This window comes from Neurospora hispaniola (assembly GCF_033458365.1).
Source record: "Neurospora hispaniola strain FGSC 10403 chromosome Unknown B0T23scaffold_10, whole genome shotgun sequence".
NCBI lineage: Eukaryota > Fungi > Ascomycota > Sordariomycetes > Sordariales > Sordariaceae > Neurospora > Neurospora hispaniola.
The window spans coordinates 86,397-104,099 of NW_026944415.1; the positions used below are offsets into that span (position 1 = coordinate 86,397).

Consider the following 17,703-nt stretch of genomic DNA (forward strand, 5'->3'; position numbering starts at 1 on the left):
AGTCTTGAAGTAGATCTTGTCGAAAATATCCCAGTTCACTATAGTATTATGATGATGAGGGAGCATAAAGTCAAAAACCGACTTGCTAGTATTCGGGCTACTGTTATTTTGGTGGTGACCGTGTTATGGCCAGGTAGATGTTGTCGCCCCTTGACACTCGGGACTCAGTTGTAATGGTGACGTGGACTCTGTGGGACGAAGACGGGATGGAGGAGTTGGAGAGGACCGTGGGCGTTAAAGGTATGCTGGGTTGGGCTGAGTTTGACAAAACGCCAAATTTCATATCAAGGACATATCAAAGTGACAACCTGGAAAGTACACATATCCACGACAACAGAATCGACAACATCCGCTCCCCAAATAATTGTACAGAATCGAAACAAAGTGAACATGAAAGAGTCAGATTAATCGACCATGTCGGTATCACTAAGTGCGAGTGACATAGTCATATCGAAAAAAAGTTGAAAAAAAGACATGCCCCCACGCGGGATTGAACCGCGGACCTCATCATATCGTAGTTGCACTTTCCAAAGGAAGCTTACGAGTGATGCGCTCTACCACTGAGCTATACGGGCTAACCCTGTATTAATGGTTGAATCATAGTGCTGGGATAATCCCTTATCAAGGTCAAGCTTCGGACCAGACCGTGAAACAGAAGGATCTCCCGCCAAACTCTCCTGTAAAACCAACGTCGCACAGCATGAAGTACAGCAGTGAAGCGAACTTTGGTATATATCAGACTGCTCCTATGACAAAGCATAGACTCTACAGCGGAAATACTATACCACATCAATATACCACAATCTGAATAAAGACAAATACAAGGAACATCCAAAACTGCTGTAAGAATGCGGTGCACCCGCCTTACCTACTTTACCGGAACCTTCCTCCTCTTCTTCTTCCATGTGCTTCTGCATCTCTTTGTGTCTTGTTCCTTCCTGCGCGAGTCACTGGCCGATCGTCTTACTAGCCTGTAGCCTCAACGAAACATGACATGCCCGACCCGGTCGGTGGTGCAGCTCAGCTCTCGAAATCACCCATCCATCATGTCCACGTCCATGTCCACATCCACATAAGGGTGAACAGGCCACCAACGCTGCCAAACCTCGGGCGCATCCCCATCCCCCTCATCCTCACTGGGCAAGTACACCTCGGGGGCGTCCGCCGGTGCAGGCGCTGGCTTGGACATGACTGTCAGCTTGTCAGGATCCGCATGGCCTTGCAGAAACCAGTCCGGGGCGCTAAACCCCGTCATTATCCACCGCGTGAATGACATGGGCCTGCTGAACTTCTCCAAAACCACAAACTCATCGTTCTCATCGTAAGGGGGGAATACAAAGTCAAAGTCTAACCACTGCCCGTTGCTGTTATTTTCACCGAGGCGTTGGTTCTGCCTAAGAAGCTGCTTGTACTGGTCCATGAGAGCCTGCCACAACCTCTTGGAGATGGGGTACTTCTTCATGGGTTGTTTGATTCTCTCATTCTCCGTGGCAAAGAGCATGTCCCAGCGAGCTTTGTAAAGGGATGTCAGGCTCTTGGGTGAAGGCCATGTTAATGTCCCGTGGGGCCTGGCGAACACTCTGCAGACCATAGGCGGGTAGATTTCGCTGGGGTCAGTGACATCAGGCCTGGCCAAACTGGCGTTGGGAGGCTCGTCCACGGAAGTCCAGAACAATGGATACTTGAAAAAGGCACCGGCAGCCCGGGCGTGCTGGCTCGGAAACCAGCGGTTGGGCAAGGATACTTTGCTGGTGGTAGCTGTCGGCGCGGATGGAGGTGCTGCATTCTTCCCCACTGAGATTGACCAGTCATACGGAAGAGACGCATGCATCATAACTTCGAGCATGCAAAAGGGCCACAGGGCCGGATGATGGTGAAATTCGAAGAACCAGAAGGGTGCGGTCCCGGGAGGGGCAGGGGTCAAATTGTAGGGTGTACTCAGATCGAAGGCGAGTTCATTGAGGTAGCTGCTGTATTCCTTGACTGCGGCTTCCGCATCGGCACGGTTTCGTTGAAGGACCGCCTGTCGGAACTGGTCAATCAGTCGGCGTAGGCGCAGAAACGAGTACGGGGTTTTCTGCCAGATCCGGTAAGACTGCTTGTACCAAGGCCGTAGGCTTTTCCACAGTTTTTTGCGGAACTCCATGTATTGGAACGTCTGCTCTTCCTCTAGCCGGAACCTCTGCATCTGGTTCGGTACTATCGGTTGGTGACGCAACAGCGACGGTTGCACGTGTCCCCTGGCGTGGTACATCCGCACATGGTTCCCCCTGCTGATCCTTTGCTTAGTGCGCACCACTGGTTCAGCTTTGAGCGCGCTTTTCCCGTATACAGCAACATGAGAATCCCAAAAGCTCTGGGACTGGAACCGGGAACACCAGTATGTAGGTAGGGGGCTCATCTGGGAGGTAACTCTATCCAGCGCACCACGCAAAGAACCATCTAGTTCCTGTAGTTCTTTACCTTTTACACGTACTGTCGGGTCATCAAGCCATGATTGTGCAATAGTAAACGCAGGGCCAGCCCGGGAGAGGAAGTCGCTGTCAGGCACAAAGACGTTCACAGGTCCAATTATTGTGACAGCGTCAAGAAGAGATTGTTCCTGTGACCAACCCAGTTCTGCAGAAACTTCATTTTTATAATACTGTATGACATCGAACTCTCCTGGATTAGCAAAATAAATAGGTACGTTTGGATGGTAACGTTCAATGAGTCGACTTACCGGTTCATATTGCCACCCGCCTGAGCAAGTACTGACATAGACTCTTGCCTGCTGAAGTGCATGCTACGCAACACGGGTTAGTCTACGACTGGAGTAGATTAATCAGGAAGACGAGCGATGCTACTTGCCATGAACTCGTGTACTATCTAGCAAGCTCGTGTCAGCTTTGGTTGATTTATATGCCCCAGGGGCTTTAGGGACGCTCAGGATCATACTTACTACGAGCGCTAACTGGAGCCGCGTGGTGTGTTTGGAAGCAACTTCCTCTGGAGTATTTGAGATGGAAAGCAACGCTTCGAGAAGCATAGTATTGATTTTGATATCGGTGAACACCTCGGGGTCATGCGGGTGTGGAAGGGCGCTGGGATTAAGAGGTTTCTCCATCACCGTTCGCAGTTGTGCTGAGCTGCAGTAACCGGCTGTGACACCGCCCGGCTGGCCCGATGACCCATACTTGTCCAAATCCCGCGGATCAAAAAACGACCAGATTATCCACTGTGATAGAAGCTCAATTTGGTGCCATATTCGGTTGGCGATCCGCTGGTCGGGTTGCTTGAGCCCTATTCCAGCCTCACCGGGCGAAACCATCCGCTGGGGCATACGATTTCCTGAGAGTGGTAAGACATTCGGAATCGGATCCGTGGATCCCTCCAGCAGTGCAGAAATCCAGTCGCCGTAAAGGACGTGGTGCAGCATCCTGTTGGCCATCTCAATAGCGACTCGCAGTTCACCCCAGAGGCCGTTGTCGTCTACACTCCAATTTCGAGTGTTTGTAGGGCGCCCGTTGACGTCCTTTTCCAACACAACACCCCGCAAATCATACCACCGGCTGCGGCGGAAGGCTATGTGCCACTTGCTCTCGTCAACGTGGATAAGATCAATGTCCGGGAATTGCTCAACTGTGACGCTGATATTGGAAAGTTGCATGATTGAGAGGTCCGTCATAAAGACCTCTTGCCAGTAACTTGTCCCTATGATACCTTGGTTGAGGGAAGGAAGCTCCCAAGTTCTGAGGCCGTGGAGAGCGACCTGCTGCCACCGTTCGGTACAGAACAATTCGTCCAGCTGTACGCCCGAGGGCTTCGGTATGGACTTTGGCATCGGATGCGCGTGTGTAGCCGCCTCCTGCAGCGCTCGCTTATGCGTCCACCAAAGGTCTTCAGCGAGACCGTACGGTCCGTCAACAGTCGGGAACATGGGAAGTAATCCAGAGGAGATAATGCCGTTGCTGTCCTCATGTAGCTTAACCCCCCATCGCTCGAACAAATGATCCCCACGACGGCGTGGAGGAGGTAATTGTTGGTTTGCCATGATGGGTATGCGACGAAAGGAAGGAAGTCGATGTAGACAAGTGCGCGGAAGAAGCTGAAAAAAAAAATCAAAGTGACTTCCACACCGTATGCGTCGACCAAGTCGCTGGGAAACTGCGTACTTATGCCTGAGGGGCTTCTGGTTCGTCGCGAGATCTCTGGGTAAACAAAGCATGCCCGGATCCAGTAACTCTGTGCTAGGTACCTAAGGCGGCATGGACAAAGGCACTCCGGACGCGGATGCGGGTAGTCATTTGTTGTGTCCAAGCATGGCATCATTCGGGGGAGGACCTACGGTAAGAATCCTTTGTCTTGAACCTAAGCTCCAACGCATCCCTGGCAAGCTGGCCGTGTCAAAGCTTTATCCTCGACACCACGAGCATGGCAAGCGCATAATAAGCAGCGCTCAGAAAGTACGGTAAACCCAGCGCCCACCCGCCGACCTTGACGCCTTGCACCCATAAAGCAGCCATGGTCGGTGCTCCGACCAGCAAGCCTACCGTTTTGACCAGCATAACGATTGAGAAAATCTGAGCTTCCGAAACCACAACAGTGGCATCACCAGCCGCGCTCATCCCCGGCCCACTGGGGTCTGGTAATAACGACGGTGATTTGAGTAGCGAGTACGTAAACATGGGGAGTGCGATGCCCATGGCGTAAAGCAGCAGTGACGGTACCAGGGTCCAAATCGTCGAAGCCATGGCTATAGCGACGACCCCCAGAACAGAAAAGATAAGGCATGTTTGAGCATAGCTGATGTTGTATCCATCGGCCACCTTGTGGTCCTGAATCGTGAAGACGTCCGGGTCCGAGAGGCGTCGGGACTGAAAGGAAGACAATGGAGAAGATTGGGATCGGCGCCGGCGCAAGATAGTAGGGATAATAAGGTAGAGAAGGAAAAAGTTGAAGACTGCCTTTCCCGATAGCAAGTAGCCGACCGAGGTAAATTTCCACCCATATCGCTTAGAGATGTACTGGGCCATGAGCTTGGTGTCGGAGCTGGCCAGAGAGGTAAAGAAGAAGCTAGCGAGCAGGAGTGTAAAGTTGGGCGGGTAGCTGGTTATGACCTTGAAGACGGACGAAATGCGACCAGAGACGGACTCTTTGAAGCTTGTGATGCTGAGCGTGGGATCCGGACGATAAGGGAGGTCTTGCGGTAGCAGGGGCGCTATCGACTCTTGGTCGTGCTGGCGTCTATGACTGCCGGTGTTTGATGCGGGAAGACCGGAGATGACGGGCACAGCGGCGAGAAGAAGGACGACGCCGGCACACAAAGGAAGCCACAGCAGTATGCTCATGGTGCCAGAGGCCAGAGCAGGACCAAGCTGGGCGGCGAATATGGCCGAGACAGCATTCACCTGGCCGAAGAAGGTAGCTCTTTGCACATCGTCATGGGTAGCCGACGAGACCAGCGAGTACACAATCGAGTTGAAGACACAGTCTCCGCCGAGGACTGACGAGAGCGGGCCAAGGGCAAGGGCGGGCAGGGGAAGGGCGTGGTCGAAGTAGCCGACGGCAAGCGTCCAGCAGAGCACAAGGACGCGAGGCACGAGGTTGAGCCGCAGGACTTGGGCGTGGCCGTAGCGGTCAGCAAGCAACACGAGGGGGATGGTCATGACAAAGTCGCCAGCAACCCAGCCCGTCTCCATGAGGCCCATCATGCTACCCAGATCCTGCTGGATGCTGTCCAGCTTGCACAGCTCCTCGGGCACGCTTCCATCATGGCCAATTGCCGAAGGGTCGGCGCCAAGATAGAAGTCGCGACAGAGTCTGCGTTCAATAACACGGTTGAGCGGGAGCTGGTAGAGACTCCAGGCGAGATTGACAAGGGCGACTAGTACCAGCAGAGAGCGAATCGAGGGGGAGGATCTGGTCGTGATGGCGGAGGAGGAGGAAGGGGAAGAGAACGGCGTGCGGGGCATCGTATTGCCGCCTTGGATCGTATTGTATTGTCACTTCGATTGTGATGATGGGTAAAGAGGACTCAAGCATGTGGCCTTTCTAAGGTGGAACGACGAAAGGGAAAAAGCATATCATGTTTCGGTGTCGCGGTGGTGGTGGTTGATGTTGTCCTCGAGACCGAGTCCATGAGAGCAAAACAGGAGCATATGTCCAAGTGTGCAGTAGTAGCAAGAGAAGATGGAAAGATGGAGTCTTGAAGAGCAGATCAAATGTCCAGAAGTAGTGATTGGGCCAAGGTTGGCATTCCCGACGAGGGAAACATCTGATGGAAGGTGATGTTGACTGCAGTCGGTGGTCAACTGCGGGGATGTTTCAACGGATGGAAGTTCAATGTCTAGGTCTCCACCGCGTTCAGGTCGCAGAAGGGCCGCCCCACTTGATACCCCCGGGCCCCGCCGGCTAGAGCGCCCGGGCGTGCCCACTCCCCTCGTGTAGGTCGGGTCCGGGTCCCGTTACAGTCAACCCCCCTGTTTCTGCAAGTAATCCGGGCAGCCATTTTGGCTTGCACTACATAGCGGTTTTGCATATGGAGGGGCAGACTCCACCGTAACTATTGTATAGTATGTAGTTGATACGGGGCTCTAATAACTAATAAAGGACTCTAATAACCGATAAAAACTCTGATAAGCAGTAATAGGGGTACTAGAACCCCCTGTTAGAGCCCCTATTAGTTGCAAGTTTGTATAGCTAAGGGTGGCCAGGCGGCTTGCAATTAGCAGTTAGCAAGTATTCATATAGTAAAATAATTCGGGCACGAAAATCCCTTGTATCACATAGTGATTTTGTATAATGGGGAGGTTGCAGGAACAGGGGGGTCGACTGTAGGTTGTCCGGCCAGTGGGTCAGCAGGCTCAACTTCCCCTGAAACAATCCAAGACACAGCCTCGGCTGGGCCCGACCCTCCGCTGATGACGGGAGATTGCCAGGGGCATGCCACCTAACCAAACCGGACGTGGGGTCTCTCGCTTCAAGTCCAATCGGCGCATCCAATTCCGCCAACTCAAAGGGTTCGTTCATCGAACCACAATTCAGGGGATCATCATCAGCGAGTCCATTCATCCTCTTGATGCGAAGTCTCCTTTGCCCTACTCTTTTCTACTTCACAACGATATTTACTACCCGCTTGCCACAAATATGACCTCGAGGTAGTTGCGCGCGCAGTCTCATTGAACGCCCACGATACCATCACCTAATCTCTACAACAAGGTGCGCTCGGATCCTCACAACCACACGCGAAACAGGCAGGATCCTGAAATCACCGGCGACAAGAACCAAATACGTTCGGACAAAAAAACAAAGTCGACCCAAGTCAGCCGGGCGCGAAAAAGACCTCCACAGGGACTACCCTGATCGATTCGATCTACCATCATCATGGCGCGACGGCCGCACATTACGCTGATGCTCGTCGTCGGCGTCATTCTCTTTGTGTTTACGACCTACATGCTCTCCTCGAGTGGCTCCTCGGGGGTGGTACAGCATTCAGAGACTCTCGATTTAGGCGGAAGTAGCGGCAGCGGAGATCACAAGAGTGCCAGTGGCGATGGCGGCAGCAAGTCCGCGTTTGGCATATCGGATAACATCCTCAAGGGCGGCTCTATCGCGCCCAAGCTGGAGAATGCGACGGCCAAGTATGTCTATCATGCCCATCACATCGCACCATACATCACGCTATACCCCTCTGGCCAGGCATCATTTCGCTAACCACAATAACCACTACAGAGCAGAACTAGGCCGCGCTTCCTGGCGTCTCTTCCACACCATGATGGCGCGCTTCCCCGAGACCCCGACCGCCGAAGAATCGTTGGCTTTGAAAACCTACATCCAGCTGTTCGCGCGCCTCTACCCCTGTGGCGACTGCGCATCGCACTTCCAGAAGCTGCTAAAGAAGTATCCACCGCAAACGAGCGGGCGCAACGCGGCGGCCGGATGGGCCTGCTTTGTCCATAATGAGGTCAACAAGCGCCTCAAGAAAGAGCAATTTGACTGTAACAAGATTGGGGATTTCTATGATTGTGGCTGTGGAGATGAGGGTGCCAAAAAGGCGGGGGAAGCTGGCGCTGGGGCAGAGGTCAAAACAGAGACAAAGAAGGGAGGAGATCTCAAGATGGATTGAGGGTTGAATAGGAGGAAAAGTTAATTCTGCACTTGTAGGGAGGTGAGAACCACGCATGGACATCAAGTGACCTTGAGCGGCGTATGCCGGTATGCCCATTGAGTAGAGACGGAAATGTCTTGGATATTGCAGTCGTAATACCGATATCGACTGGTGTCCTGTCGCAATCCGGACGAACTCGACCCGAGGGGGGTTCAGATTCCAAGGCGCTGTCGAAATGAAGTTGTCAAAGACATGGATTTGCCTGCTTCTATACCGCCGCCAGCTCCAGGGCCCTTTGCGAACAAAGCCGTTAAGATATTGAGCATTGGTCTTTTGTATTGATAATTACCTCTGTGCCGTGGTTGCAAAAGGTCAACGAAAGACAATGGCAAGGCAATTCCCTTCCTTTGTTGTCTCATTGGTTACGCTGCCGTGTATACATAAACCCCGGTTAGAGAATATCGCTCCATTGCAGAGAGCCCGACGATGACGTTATCAGATGGAGTCGAATCGCGTGAAAGAGACTGATAAGATAAGAGCAATCGATACGACCCACCTCGAGGGAACCTAGTACATAGCTCATGGCGGCTATCGCACGTGATCCCTTTGAGTGAAAGCCAAGCCAAGCCCGCCGTCTGCAACACGCGTGTTTGGAGCTGCCTTGAGCTGAGGGGGCCTGAGCTTCCCGTCCACTCAACTGGCCTTCCCGCCTTCTGATGGGCCCGCCTTCGCCGCCTTCGAGGTTCACCCAGCGTTCGTTGGAGCTTCCTTTCAGTAGTACAACGAACAACACAACTTGAAGGGAACTGACAAACCATAACGATTCCACAACTCCACGCCTTTGTCCTCTCGATTTACACTACGACGAGCGTCCGACCGACTGTTCACGAGACTGTCCAACAACTTGATTGCGCATTACGTTAGAACGACAACCACTCGATAGCCCCGTCATCATGGAATTTGGAACTTCGGGCGTGCTCAGCGAAGGTGAGCTCCAACTTCCATTCGGCGTCGCATTCCATGTCAAGTCATCACCATCACGGCGTCACCACTGCCTACAAGTCAACAACCTACCAACTCTCTCCGAGTCTCGCAACTCCCTGCCGTCAACACCATACCCCCTCCGTGGTTGATCACAGATGACACATGTTAACCGCTACTGTCTCCTACAGATGGCATCCATGTCGACATGGACAGGTTGAAGAAGGGTGAGGTCAAGTAAGTACACCACACTGCGCGCCCAGGGTTCTAGTTCCAATCCCACCTATCATATAGTCGCAAGCGATGCGCATGAACAGATGAAGTAGTCCGCTAACTTTCTTGTCTGCTAATAGTTTGGGTACCTCGATGTAAGCTTCCCCCGACCTTCTATCCCTCCCTTACGACATCGAGCCTCTCCACGACACGACAGGATTCCAGGTATCCACACGCGAAGCAGCAGCGATGTCTAACGAGCTTGATGTAAATACAGTATGGCGGTCACATTCAAGGACGGTGTTATTCTCGGTTAGTGTCTTCCAGCCAACAACACTACACACCCTTGGATTCCGGAGACAGAATCGTCGATCGCAGGCTGACACCTTGAACAGGAGCCGACTCCCGCACAACCACAGGCGCCTACATCGCCAACCGCGTAACGGACAAGCTGACCCAAGTACACGACACCATCTGGTGCTGCCGCTCCGGATCCGCCGCCGATACACAAGCCGTCGCCGACATTGTGCAATACCAGCTGGGATTGTACCACATGGTCAACGGCAGGCCTCCGACGACACAGATTGCGGCTGCTGTCTTCCAGGAGATTGCTTATGCCAACAAGGATAGGTTGACGTATGTTTTTGGTGGCCCCCTTCCCTTTATCTCACTTTGCTGCGTTTCTCTCTCTTTCTCTTGCGCCCTCTTCCTCTTCTCTTATCATGCGCAGATCGGATTTCGTGCTGACTATTGGATTTCAACAGTGCCGGCCTCATTATTGCCGGCTGGGATGCCCGCCACGGTGGTCAAGTGTACAACATTCCGCTCGGCGGCTCCCTGCACAAGCAGCCGTATTCGATTGGTGGTTCCGGTTCCACATACATTTATGGTTACTGCGACGCCAACTGGAAGGAAGGAATGGAGGAAGCCGAAGCCGTAGCGTTTGTCAAGGAGGCACTCAAGGAGGCGATCAAGTGGGATGGCTCCTCGGGAGGTGTCATCAGGATGGTGGTGTTGACGGAGAAGGGCGCCGACAGGCATTTGTATTTGCCGGATTCGGATTACAAGGTGAGGCACCAGTGATGAGATCTCGGAGAATGGGCTGGTTGGGCTCGTGGAAATGATGGCCATCTATCTGTAACCCGAATGGGTGGATGAAATGTAGCAGGAGACGAGCTAAAGGTCCAGCCTCAGCCTTCAGCCAAGAAAGTACACCAGAGAAGGTGTGTTAATACGAAATGATACATAAGAAAAGACGTTAGACCATGATCTGGATGTAGGAAGACTAAAACAAAACTGTTTCCTGCAGGCTTAACTGATACAGCTGGAAGTGGTCCCTCATTCCCTTGAACATGAGGATAAGTTGGCCTTCATTCATGTTCATAAGCGGGACCTCTCGTATTTGGATAAGGTGCTGTAATTATTAGGTAGCATATACTTATCATAGCTATGCTACTATACCCCACTATGGATGAGGCGTGGCGAACCCGACGGGAGGTTGGCGATGGGTAGGTGTCCATGGTTTGGCGTCATAGTTGTTGTTACACAAGGTAGAGCCAATAACGTCAAGATGCCATTCTTTCACGCAAAAGCTACCGCCGTTGTGGGTTCATCACATCTTCTACTTCTTGAAAGCCAAATAGATCAAAGTAGATATGTAGCCTCGATAAGCGCCAGCGGAGTGAAAGTGAGGAGTTTTGCTAGGATCCATTGCCACATCACTCGCTAACGATACCAAGTCTGCTGTACATCAGCGAGCGCGGCGAGTTTGTTGCGTCAAACGCGGTCACACGAAGAACCCACTTCATACGTCAATGTTCCCGTTGATACGTAACGATGCTGATACGTGGAATACGTAAATTACCAATCAATGGCTTCACATATAGTAGTACCGGTCGCAAGCGTGGTCGTCCTCTGGCTGTGGTACGAGGACGGATACCTCCTTGCTGTCTTACCTCTGCCATTCTAGACCGGCTTCAATATAGCTTCGAACTTTAATGAACTTAGGTGTAAGGTGTTTTGTGGTCGAGGCTTCCGTTCTTACAGGTACCCAGTACCTGTAAACGCCAGCTTTTCGTAAAATTACACGCTCAACTCTTCGATCTCACGTCTCTTTTCATCTAAAGGAGCCATTTATACAGCTCCTACCAACTCAGACGCCCTTCAAGCCATCCACGGCGCTGGACGTGGCAGGCAAGCATACCCTACCTACCTCTTACCTTGAACAGGCGGATATATTGTTTGCTGGCAGCCTGGTCTCCCGTCCCAGGGTTGGGCTGCATCGTAACCGACCTTGCATCTGATGGGCTGAAGGGCAATGGCGTCAACAGCGACATAGTGGCATACAGAAGATAGACAACAAAGACAACTGACGCGCGATGGGCCGAGCAAGGAAGGTGAGTGACCAGGATGTCGGTCAGCGGTCATCGGTTTGAAAGGGGAGGTTGGTCAAGTTTTTCTGTAAAACGTTGATATGGTCAAGTCGATACGGACCACATACCTACCTACCTACCTGCATAGGCAAGTAATCTCGGAATTCGTTTGTGTGTGCTTCCACTGCTTGTTGTACAACGCACCTAGCATAGCATGCATGACGCGCACGATATTTTACCGTTGACGAGGATAGGCGCATCCTTGTTTTTCCTTTTGTTGAGGTAGAGGTCGTAGAGTTGTGGATGGATGTGGAAGGGCGTTATGTCGCGAGATGGGCTGTCTGGTGGTTGTATTTCTGTTGTTTCCTCTTCCTTCTCAATGTTTACTCGACTTGCGCGCCCACGTGTTGACGTTCCGCTTGTGTGGTTGGTGTTTTATCCCGAGGACCTGAAGGGGGCATGGATCAAAGTTACGCCTAGGAAGTTCAGCTGAGGACTAGTAATAATGATCCACTGTTGTATACCTCTCTCAGTTCGCGTAATATTCAGTTACAATACACTACGCTACCATCCGTCCCGCGTACAGCCAGACACAGCCCCGTAGCGACCCCGTAGCGACGCCCCCGGCGGCAGTGCCCACCAAAGCTGAAGCCTAGGCACCGGGAAGGAAGCCCCCACTCTGGGGTGGGCGTTTCGACCTGATGCCGTCCCGATACCGATTAGTACCTACCTTACTACCTTGGCAATTACCTAGTACACTACCTTACACTAGTACTCTACCTTACCTCATCCTCTGTGTTTCCGCAATCCAACCCGACGGACCATCCAATTTCGACAAGTCCCGTCTTGATTGCAGTTTGCAACCTCCCGCCATCGCATCAATCCCGCAGTCATTGGACTTATGAGAGTCGCCGTGACTGACTCTGTTTGCATCGACACCGACCGCAGCCTCGACATCCATCCATCCATCCATCCACTCTTCCAACCAGCCAGCCAGTTCCGTACCACAAATGACGACCCGGTAAACGCCTCCGATACCACTTCGCTTCTACTCCAACATCCGACCGCAATAGCATCCATCATACGACGACAGTTTTCGATAGACGCCGCGACAACAGGCAAACACCCAGACTTCCAGACGCCAGATAGACACAGACAGACAAGAGACAACCAGCAGACAATGCCAGGATGGCTGCTCTAATGGGTGACGTCTTTACCGATACTCCGCGCTTCCACGACAGGATGCACCCTCAACACTCCTCGTCCCACTATCAAAGCCCCTCCCACTCCTCCTCCTCGCCATCAACGACCACCTCGTCCGCGGCCGCCACCCGCCCAAGAACGACCTCGATTCATAACCCTCAGTCTCGCCCGACCCCGAGCCCTAGGAGGCAGGCCGCCGCAATCGCTACGACTCCAATTCCACGATATGCTTCCTCTTCGCAGCAACAGCAACCTCAAGGCTGGATGGAGTCCACCCCAAGCACCGATGACGCACAGGCAAAGCACCACCAAGAGTTCACCGGAGGCGCCTCCCGTTTCCCTTCCCCACCTTCGTCTGCTTCTCCAAACAGACCCCTCCGACAACAACAACAACAACAACAACAACAACAACAACAACAACAACAACAACAACAACAACAACAACAACAACAACAACAACAACAACAACAACAACAACAACAGCAACAGCAACAACAACAACAACAGCAACAACAACAACAACAGCAGCAGCAGCAGCAGCAGCAGCAGCATGGCGTCCACGAAACGGTCCCAACATCGGCGCATGACCCGTCTTCAGCTTCGTCTTCTACCGCCTCGTCTACTAGCACCGCAGCCACCGTAGTGCCCGCCGACCATTCTGGGGGTGGGAGAGGTATCCCCTCTCCGGCTCTGGACGCCGACAGCAACGGTCGCAGTTGGAACCCGTCTGTCCAGCACAGCCACCGCACTGTTCCGTCCAACAACCATCTCCCAATCGATGACCGACCCAACACCCCCACTGCTCGCATCCCCAACTACCAACAAGCTCACCAACTCCCTCCTCCACCCCAGCCCAAGGTGATCAAGATCCGCGACCTCCACCACATCCAAACGCTCGTTTCACAAGATGGCCACCCGCTCTCTGCCTCTTCCGGAACTGGCAATGGCATGCTTACCGACGACCCCCCGCTCCAACAAATGCGCTACGAAATCAGCGGGATGCCCATCTCGGATATCATCGAGATGGTGGCGGCGCTTTTGACCAAGATCACGACTACAAACGACTTACAGCATGACGCATTGCAGAGGAATCAGGTGCATATGAGGCAGGCGGAGGCGCAGGCGAGACACCAAGAGGAGCGACAACGACGAGAGAAGGAAGGCGAGGAAAGTAGCGGGGGCCGAGGCCGGAATGGGAGCAGTAGCGGAGGGCCAGGAACTGGGAATGGCGCAGGGAGCAGTAGGGAGGTCGGACACAGCAGCAGCAGCGGACACATGTCCCCGCTTTCCTCCTCTGTCCTCGCCTTCCACGGTAAGAACGTGCCGGCCATCACAATTCTCAGCTACCTCACCCGCATCCACAAATACTGCCCCACCACATATGAGGTGTTTTTGTCACTGCTGGTCTACTTTGACCGCATGACGGAAAGAGTTAACGATATGGTGATGAAAAGCGAAGAGGAGCGGAGAAGAAGACACCACGAGGAGCAGCGTGCCCGACAGGAGAGGGAGAAGCAAGCTTCTGCGACGGCGGGTTACGAAAAGGGGACGGCAGATGATCCAGATGTCCCTATGCGGGATTCGCCTGATGATGACAAGAGACATGATAGCGACGAGACAGACTCGGACTTGGCCGACGATGACGACGAAGAGATGCCGGATGAGCCAAGGCAGAGTAGTGGGAGCAGGAGGGCAAGGGAACAGGAAGAGGAGGACGAGCAGGCGACGTATTTTGTCGTGGACAGCTTCAACATTCACAGGTTGATCATCGCTGGAGTGACGTGCGCGAGCAAGTTCTTTAGCGATGTGTTTTATACTAACTCGCGTTATGCTAAGGTATGTTTACTTTCCCCTGTTCCCTCCCTTTTTTTTCCGCCCCTCCCCCTATCCCAATCCACTTCTCCTCCACTTTCTTCCGTCCTCTCTCCCCTCTGCTACCCCTGCCTGTGCCTCCACTCCCCTTCCCTTCCATTCGTTCATCAACACTTTTACCTCCCTCCTCTATTTCATCGCCTCTTCTCTCTTCACTTCTGGGTCCAAACATCCAGCCAGCAGGTACTAACAAAACGATCCAGGTCGGCGGCCTTCCCCTCCCAGAACTCAACCATCTCGAGCTCCAATTTCTCCTTCTCAACGACTTCCGCCTGGCGGTTCCTGTCGAAGACCTTGAAGCATACGCCACCATGCTGGTAGAGTTCTATGCCAGGGAAGTTGTTGCGCAGACGACACGAGGACGATCTAGCGCCTCTGCTAGTGCCACTACTGTTGCTGGGTCGAGTAATGCTGGTGCTTCGGCAGCGGAATAGAATACTGGTATTACCGATAGCATGGCCGAGGAAATGGAGAGATTAGGTCTTTCAGAAAGTGAAGAGGATTCGGAGGGTTCGGGGAATGTTTGGGAATGTGAAGAGGATGGGAGAGAGCGAAGTACCTACTCCGAAACAATTGGCGTCCGGGGGGAAATTGGTACGAACAGGGTGGGAGATGAGGAGACGACGTAGGAGGATTTAATTGCTGTTCTCGGATACAAAGGAGAGATGGATGCTGCCTTGCGAAGCGGAGAGGAGGATACGGGGAGCGTGTGTGGTGTGCCAGCGTTTGTTGTGGTATCGTTGTTGCCGTTCTGTTGTTGATGTTGTTTTTGTTGGCCAGCAGTGGGTATGTTTGCCGTTGGTAGTCGGTTGATGACGTTTTCGCTACTTCAAGTTGTCTCTTTTTGGTCTTCTGTTTTCTTGTCTGGTCCCGGACCTTACCTACACACTACTACAGCTTACTCAAGCTGATGGATGACGGCATGATCAATTTCAGTTCTTTTCATTGTCATACACTGCTTGCTACTTCCAGCTTCTTCCGCTTTTGACGAATTCGCTATATATAGACATTTGGCTGGTTTCGGGTCTCTCTTTTCTCCCAATTTTGCGCTTCTTCTTTCCGTCCGTCGTCTTCCTTGCTCTTTCAGTGCTTGTCTCTCTTGGGCTCTTTCGTTTTATGCGTTCTCATTGAGTCGTGCTCCCTCTCTGGACAACAAGAAAGATAGCGCCATGTTTTTTACCATGAGCGATGATGGATTTGAGTCACCTTCCTTTTCTTGCCCTTCTTCTTGTTCTCCATGATGTAGTGCAGGACTGGTATGATGAATGAATAGACGATCACTTACCCCTTGCACCCACGTAGTACATGTATTTTGCCTACCTACCTACACTTCTGCACTGATTCTGTCGATACCTTTCCCCAAAACTCTTACAGCCTCGAAATCTGAAGTTTCCATCCTCTCTGACTGTCTCCCCAAAAATAGGGTCTTCACTGCCGTAGTACCTTGACTATCTCGGATTAGCTCTCCCCCGACGTAGCATCGTCTTACGGCGTGTTCCTCAGCGGTCGGGCGTCGGGCATGACAGGCATCTAGACGTAGAAAAGGGTGGGCTAGGTTGATGCCCGTTGGCGTGGCGTGTTCAGTTTGCCGATCGGTAAAAGACGGGAGACGGTAACGGGTCGGATGTCGCCAACCACTATGAACAAGGCTTGGCCCCCCCTTCTTTTAAACAAGAGGCGGCACGCAATGCGGTTATAACGGCATATTGACCGATTCACTTAAAACCGGGGGGGGGGGGGGGGGGGGGGGGGGGGGAGGGGGGGATTTTGTGATTTGGATTCTTGGCGTTTACTTCTTATCGAGCTTTCTACTTATTTTATATATATGTATATATCTCTCTCTTTTATTTCCCGGAGAGGGAGGGGGGGAAGAGAATGGAAGAGGGGTGGGGAGGTACACAATCGCGTGCTTCGAGGATCGAAATCGGAGGGAGGGAGACAGGCGTGAGACAGCCGGGAGGGAATGCCCCTGTCTTATCTGGGAGAAAAGACAACTGCGTTGTTCGGATTCGGACCACTCACTGACCAGTCACTTTTCACCTATACACTAGTAGGTAACTACTAGTTTGGACGATAGTATCGCTGCATGTTGATCGCCACTCACCACCACGGTCACTAGCAAATCCTGCCCAACACTGTACTCAGGTGCATCAAGGTGTGACATTGCTGCGATAAGGCTGCCAGGGCTGTTTGTAGGTACATATGGGATCAGAACCTCAAGGACAGAAAGACAATGGCTTGAACAGATACAGAAGCGCACGAGAACATGAACATGAAGCTGAAGGAGGGAAAAAAAAGATGACATCGAGGACCCCAAGGACCCTGACTGCTTCTTGCACGGTTGCACGTGAGATAGGTACAGGGCTTTTGCAATTTCCAAAACAAAGAATTCGCCTGCTGCGACTGCCACCGTCGTCAGCCAAGGCGTTGTTGGTCGTGTGCAATCGCCGTGTCTGAGTCCTCCTCTTTGTGTTTTTGATGGTTGGGAATTTCATGACGCCGTCCTTCAAACTGCTTTGTCGCCGCAATGCAAGCCAAGCAAAGTGTCTACACAGTACGCTTGTCAGAAGTAGACCAAAGAGGAAAGCAACGGCAATGGTTTTTGCGCCGTGTGGAATCGGGATCGAGTTGATTGGGGGCTAGTGGTTTGGGGGTAGGTCATGGCAAGTGGCGGACGAGAATACCCAAAAGGGGAGGGAAGGAGGGGAACACAAAGTTGGGTTATTAGGTAGGTATGTGACTAACAGGCGCAAACGAGGAAGGGAGTAAAAATAGTGTAGATTCTTCACTGGGGGCTCAAGGGGTGGTAGATGGGGGTCAAAGACTGGTGCGCTCGATTGGGAATTTTGCAACTCTGCTTGAAATTTCTAGTCTTTGGCAAGTTGAAGGCGAAGATCGAAGAGATCAACGGCGAGTCCAACTTTCAAATCCCAAATTCTAGAACGGGCGAGACCTGCATGTGTAGACCAAGCT

At 52.5% G+C, this 17,703-nt stretch overlaps 4 protein-coding genes and 1 non-coding gene across 5 annotated transcripts; 3 read left to right on the forward strand and 2 right to left on the reverse strand.

Annotated features, from left to right (window-relative positions):
- Positions 1-475: 475 nt before the first annotated feature.
- On the reverse strand, positions 476-575 carry B0T23DRAFT_t423. The gene has a single exon. It is a non-coding gene; the product is annotated as a tRNA-Thr (tRNA).
- On the reverse strand, positions 571-6,294 carry B0T23DRAFT_389815 (uncharacterized protein). Its single transcript, XM_062837835.1, has 7 exons — positions 4,468-6,294; positions 4,224-4,237; positions 4,117-4,190; positions 2,942-4,087; positions 2,851-2,868; positions 2,723-2,785; positions 571-2,644 (listed from the first exon to the last, which is right to left on the reverse strand). The coding sequence occupies exons 1-7, from the start codon at positions 5,952-5,954 to the stop codon at positions 1,034-1,036; spliced, it is 4,413 nt and encodes a 1,470-aa protein (XP_062688072.1). The 5' UTR covers positions 5,955-6,294; the 3' UTR covers positions 571-1,033.
- A 960-nt stretch (positions 6,295-7,254) lies between these two features.
- Positions 7,255-8,204, forward strand: B0T23DRAFT_42831 (ERV/ALR sulfhydryl oxidase domain-containing protein). Its single transcript, XM_062840128.1, has 2 exons — positions 7,255-7,622; positions 7,714-8,204. Exons 1-2 carry the CDS (start codon positions 7,366-7,368, stop codon positions 8,105-8,107), a joined length of 651 nt encoding a protein of 216 aa, XP_062688073.1. The 5' UTR covers positions 7,255-7,365; the 3' UTR covers positions 8,108-8,204.
- Positions 8,205-8,766: 562 nt separating this feature from the next.
- On the forward strand, positions 8,767-10,751 carry B0T23DRAFT_389820 (proteasome component PRE3 precursor). The gene is made up of 6 exons (XM_062837836.1): positions 8,767-9,076; positions 9,262-9,307; positions 9,424-9,438; positions 9,561-9,595; positions 9,679-9,919; positions 10,048-10,751. Exons 1-6 carry the CDS (start codon positions 9,043-9,045, stop codon positions 10,364-10,366), a joined length of 690 nt encoding a protein of 229 aa, XP_062688074.1. The 5' UTR covers positions 8,767-9,042; the 3' UTR covers positions 10,367-10,751.
- Positions 10,752-12,702: 1,951 nt separating this feature from the next.
- Positions 12,703-15,580, forward strand: B0T23DRAFT_42919 (uncharacterized protein). The gene is made up of 2 exons (XM_062840178.1): positions 12,703-14,694; positions 14,934-15,580. The coding sequence occupies exons 1-2, from the start codon at positions 12,844-12,846 to the stop codon at positions 15,162-15,164; spliced, it is 2,082 nt and encodes a 693-aa protein (XP_062688075.1). The 5' UTR covers positions 12,703-12,843; the 3' UTR covers positions 15,165-15,580.
- The last annotated feature ends 2,123 nt before the right edge of the window (positions 15,581-17,703 follow it).